The sequence below is a fragment of the Limulus polyphemus genome, unplaced genomic scaffold (genome assembly GCF_000517525.1).
Source record: "Limulus polyphemus unplaced genomic scaffold, Limulus_polyphemus-2.1.2 Scaffold87, whole genome shotgun sequence".
Classification (NCBI taxonomy): Eukaryota; Metazoa; Arthropoda; class Merostomata; order Xiphosura; family Limulidae; genus Limulus; species Limulus polyphemus.
This window is the reverse complement of record NW_013665697.1, coordinates 553,897-559,865: the sequence shown is the minus strand read 5'-3', so window position 1 is coordinate 559,865 and position 5,969 is coordinate 553,897. Positions and strand designations below refer to the sequence as shown.

The 5,969-nt window shown below is 30.6% G+C and overlaps 1 protein-coding gene across 1 annotated transcript in view; it reads right to left on the bottom strand.

Moving 5' to 3' along the window:
* LOC106468310 overlaps positions 1–2,886 on the bottom strand; it is a 12,366-nt gene extending 9,480 nt beyond the window's left edge. Inside the window, exon 1 of the mRNA XM_022397333.1 lies at positions 2,602–2,886. Coding sequence (XP_022253041.1) covers positions 2,602–2,668 — 67 coding nt within the window. The 5' untranslated portion in view covers positions 2,669–2,886. The remainder of the gene's footprint in view (positions 1–2,601) is intronic.
* Positions 2,887–5,969: the final 3,083 nt, after the last annotated feature.

Sequence of the window (5,969 nt, the reverse complement as noted above, 5' to 3'; positions counted from 1 at the left end):
GAAGCTTATATTGCATGAAATGAACAAATAATTAATTAATTTTTGACACTCTCCCACTTAGACCATAATTATAAACAATTTTAAAAACTTAGCCAGTTCTTAATATTAAATGTTGGTTATTTATAACTGAACGCAGGATAGATAATATAACTGAACATAGCATATCTTCAATCATTAAAACTAAAGCAAGACACCTACGTACAATAAAACTAAAAATAATAATAATCCAATAATTAACCTGGGTAATTTAATATAGCAGTATAATATAACTAGGAGTATGCGATTGGTAAAAAAAAAAGACTTAATAACGATTATAATGGGTATCCTCATTATCCCCGATATTGTTGATCGTATTAAGAAAACTAATACAGCTTAGGTGATTTAGCTTAATCTTAAATTCATATACTAAGCTAACAATGGAAAATAATCCTCATAATGGAAATTATATATTGAATAAATGGAAAGATGTTGATGAAAAGAACATTAAAGAAATAATAGAATGAAAGTTACTTACGGAATATATGAAACTTACATGTTTATCTCGTGCACTATCACTGATTCTCTTAAATTCCTATAAAAGACTACATAAAACAGAACAACATATAATTTTTCAGCCTCTGAACACTATTGTTCATAAGCTTTCAAAAGTGTTTCATTTTCTACACCAATACGTGAGTTGTATATTTCTAAAGCAGGTTTTACAAAATATTTTACATTTTCTAGTGTATACTGTATTTCAGAGTGTGCCTAAAACGTTTCATTTTATAAAAAAAACTATACATGTATGTAGTGAAATAATACTATTCTATGCTATTCTAAAAAATGCATATTTTATTAATCAAAACATTGTGATACATTTAAACTTCCAGGCATAACTAAGAGACATTTATCTTCAAATCGCTGTTCGCTGATATTACCTCGTTTTAATATCTCCCTATTTAATCTTTCTAAATCGATTCAGTGAAGCTAATTCTGTTATGTGTTTTTTCGAGTTATTACTTTTGTGTTAAACAGAAAGTTAGAGCAGGAAACTGGAAATGGCTAAGATGTTAGCTTGCTTTGTAAAAAAAAAGCTATATCTTGAAAAGCGAAAAAAATGCATGAATACTTATATAAGAATTACCTCAACGAAAGACTGTACTTTCGAGTACATATTCACATCGATAATTTTAATCTATTAGTAAAGACACACAGGGCTTACAACGACAACAACAGCCATTAAAAATGATTAATTAAGTGTTTTACTGAGCACTTTCACAAGCCGTTGAGAGATGAGTAACAAAACAACATAAAAGCACTTGCAGGAAATGTGTTTTTTTCACTTACAAAAAGTAGAAACTTCGAGTCAGCAAACGAAGTCATTTATAAAATGAGTAAACGATCTTAATTTTTATACAGATTCCATAATCTAGTCGAGAGATGTTACATTCATTATATCTTGTCAGGACATTAGTTATCAACGCCTCTGGCGGAAGTTCCCATTTCCCATTTGTAATTAGGCTGTGTCTGGAAACTAAAGACTAATCACCACATATGCTGTATATATCAACCAGAAAGCTGTGCTTTGAACTGCATTCATTACTCTGTCTAAGTTTCAAAACAGCCTTCCGTAAATGTCTGTCTTTTCTACAGCTGTACAGCCTTCATCTATAATGTGTTTTGATGAAGCTCGAGTGTTAGAGAACATATTTCCATTTGAATTCAAGTGATATGTAGTTAAGTAGGTAACATGAAAGAATCTCCATGAAATGTTCATTTTAGAAGTAAAGTCATATTTAGTATACTTATCTTTCAATATGATTTGCTCTTATTCATTAATAACCTATTTTGAAGATACCTGTTAGCGTTTCCTCTTCTTTGGTAGCTGAATTATTACACTGTAAACAGGCGGATGCCTAATAGTTTTAAACTAAATATAATCAAATACGAGAATGTCACGTTCATTAACAGTAATGACATAGTTTAACAAGTTTTAATAAATAAATAGATAAACAATTCAGTGATGGAATCTCCCAGAATTGCTCTTTAAACTTCTTCGTAAGTAATGTACAAAAAAATGCTTTAGAAAGACCCGACTGGGAAAAGGAACATCTCGTGTTTGTACCCGTTTACAATCTTCTTCACGCACTACTTCGTTTGTTGACAGTTGAAAAACACTGCAGAATTAAGATCAATGAAAAAAGGTCATCTCATTCGTATTAAAACATTTTTTAATTTAGCGTTTAAATATTATGTAGTCCCGAAGCAGTTTCAATGAGTCACGTTAACAAAATTAATAAAATTTACTTTACTTGAAAACAGTTATATTTTCGTCCTTGTACCGATAGATTTATACACTCCTTGTGCAAACACCTTATTGATCACAATTTCATGGCCTTAAATAATATCTTTAGGCTAAAATGTAAATTTTATTATCTTAACTTATAATGATATTAAAACATCACAAAGTTTTATTGTTAAAAAGTTAATGATATATAGTTAGGTGCTCAGTATAAGAACTGCCAAGATACGCAATAAATCAAACTGACTTTACATTTCTGACTTATAGCAAATGTCTTGTTTTTAGTTACAAATTAGATTCAAATTAAAACTAACACTTACGAGAAATTGTAACTGTTAAGCAGACTAGAACAGATAGAAGGTACAGATATAACACTCTGGTACTCATTTTCGAAGTCAAGGAAGTGACAGAAGACAAAGCCTGATTATTCCCTCTGAGAAAGCATTTTCAAGGTGATATCTGACAAAATGTATTCTGAGCGGTGAGGCTGAATACACGCATATTTCTGTGAGTGTCTATTGTGGCCACGGCTAAATTCTCGACTACGAATATATTCCGAAAGAATATGTCCCTTCACAAGCACATGCACGATCCTAAAGACAACACACCCGATTGTCGTCGATCAATTGAAACTAGCTGATTTCTATGGCATCAACTAGAGCGCCATCTGCCGAACGATAACAATGATTGGAGTGGGCGTAACCTTTCAAATAATAATAAAAAACTCACACCTTGTAAATTAAAATAACGCTCTCGATTAATCGGAACTTCACCTGACTTCAGAATGTGGTCTTCTAATAGAAATATCATAATTTAATATTACAGCATACGTATAAAACATTTATATATATATATATAATAGTCAAATGTATGTCTGTCTGTTACGCTCTATATTTCCTGAACGGTTAATCTTACAAAAACTTATAAATCAGAATTCTTATTTTCAAGAGTACATTACCGGCCAATTATTAATTTGTTTACAAGTCCCAAAATGTCATATCGATATCAACATGGATCAGTCAATCTTCGTATTTGCTGAACAGTCAATCTGAGAAATAAATACATATTAAGAACAAAAATTTCTTTTTTTTTTGTGATGGAAATTCACGAAAAAAATGGTATTTCCTCTATCGACTGATTGAAGGAAATAATTCGAAAATAGGAGCATAAATGTAAAAAACGCATAAAGCGAGGAACGTGTTTGAGTATAACTTTATCATTTGATTTTTATTATACCATATCGAATAAATTGATTTGAATTGAAATGAATATCACCCCTTTGAGACTTCTTATTGAAATAACACTGTCAAAAGCGATCACTTTGATAGCGGTCTTTTCTTGTGCTCAGTAAAATGACAAGGAACAGTAGCATCCACTGGAAAAACATCTCTTCAGTTACTTAGCAAACGTTGGTTTTATTGTGCTGTACGCACAAATGGCATCTAAAACCCAAAGATATTTGTCAATAATGCATTGTAGTCAGTTCCCTTTGTTTAAAAACAAACACAATGCAATTTTCGTTATTGAAATAGCATACGTAATGACAAAAGACGGTAGTAAAAGGCCCACTAGACAATTATATTTCATATACACTCTGATCCAAGAGATTTGGTTGACAGCATGTTTTATATTTATTCATCACTATTTTTAGGAAAATTACCGTTTAATTGTTTCAACGGGCATCTGCTAGTATATATAAGGGTTTTCTATATCAGGCTGAGTAGTCTTTTGTTTTTTAATCAAGTTTTTGTCCTAATCGAAAATGTTCCGATCTATATTTTTTATTTGAACATTATTGATTAGAAAAGTTTTTCCAATCAATTTCTGGGTTACTTATTTCTTTGATACTAACCAATCAATAACGTTATCGGTTCGTCCACTAAACTACTAATACTTAGTTTTATAAATAATAAAATGAATGTTATCCCATCAAATGTTTTTATAAACTATAAAAACATCACTAGTGTTTTTTAATGTATATGTAATGTGTAAATGAAATATATAAAATATATCGATAAGGTTGATTATTATTCAAATTATTTATTATGATACTACCATCTCCTCATAGCTACCAAAACATTTATTGTGTAACGTTACATCACTACATTTAAAGTTGTATTTCAAGCTTACCTGAATAGCTATATAAACGCATTACTTGAAGCTGAGTGAATAATCACTAAGTCATGCTCTCTTACTTTCATTACTCTCTTACACGAATACACATTTAGTACTTCATACCGTCAAATCTAATAACACGTGCTCTCTTACTTTCATTTCACTCTTACACGAATACACATTTAGTATTTCATACCATTCGTGTAAGATAGTAATGAAAGTAAGAGAGCACGTGTTATTAGATTTGACACACATTTAGTACTTCATACCGTCAAATCTAATAACACGTGCTTGAATATTTTATACATTATTTGGACATTGATTGTTCATTTTTAATTTTAGTAATTCCTATATTTGTTGTAATTTTATTTTGAAATATGTTTAATGTCTTATTTCGATCATCATATCCCAACTATCGTTTTATCTATGTATAATTAATATCCTTTTTTCTAACATTACATATATATATATATATATATATATGCGTGTAGGATAAACATGTTGTATTCACTACATTTGATTATTAGCGCTGTCCGTGGCTCAAAGATAAGCTTCAGGGCTTATAACGCTAAAATTCGTGTTCAATCCTCTTTGCGGACAATAGAAATTTATCTAATATGACTCTTTGTTTATTTATTTCAAAATTTCGTACAAAGCTTCTTCAAGGCTATCTGCGCATAGCCCTCCCTAATTTTGATCTCATATATACTAGAGATTAGGTAGGTAATAAAAAGCACTAACCACCAGAAATTGGGCTTCTCTTGTCTGATCGATCAGTGGGACTTGTGATCTTGTAGCGCACCTGCGACTTCAAAGTGTGACAAAAGGTCGCGAACCAAATATCCATAGATTCATAGTCCGGGCGTGTTAGCCACTAGGCTAGGCTTCGTCTATATATAATATAAAAGGCCTAAAAAGTTATAAATATGTAAAGTAATCGTCCTTACCCTAGTAAGGATTTGGCCTACAGTTACTATATCTAAAATGAAGGGCCAAAAAGTGTTAAACATGTAACAAAATTATCTTTCCGTTATTGGATATTGGATCTACAGTTACTATATTTAATATGAAGAGCCATCAAAAGTGCTTAAGAAGTAACGAAATTATCTTTTCATTACTGGATATTGGATCTACAGTTACTATATTTAATATGAAGGGCCATAAAAATTGCTAAGGAGGTAATGAAATTATCTTTTCGTTACTGGATATTGGATCTACAGTTACTATACTTAATATGAAGAGTCATAAAAATTGCTAAAGGGGTAACGAAATTATCTTTTCATTACTGGATATTAGATCTACAGTTACTATATCTAAAATGAAGGGCCAAAAAAGTGTTAAACATGTAACAAAATTATCTTTTCGTTACTGGATATTGGATCTACAGTTACTATACTTAATATGAAGAGTCATAAAAATTGCTAAAGGGGTAACGAAATTATCTTTCCGTTACTGGATATTGGATCTACAGTTACTATACTTAATATGAAGAGTCATAAAAATTGCTAAAGGGGTAACGAAATTATCTTTCCGTTACTGGATATTGGATCTACAGTTACAATACTTAATATGA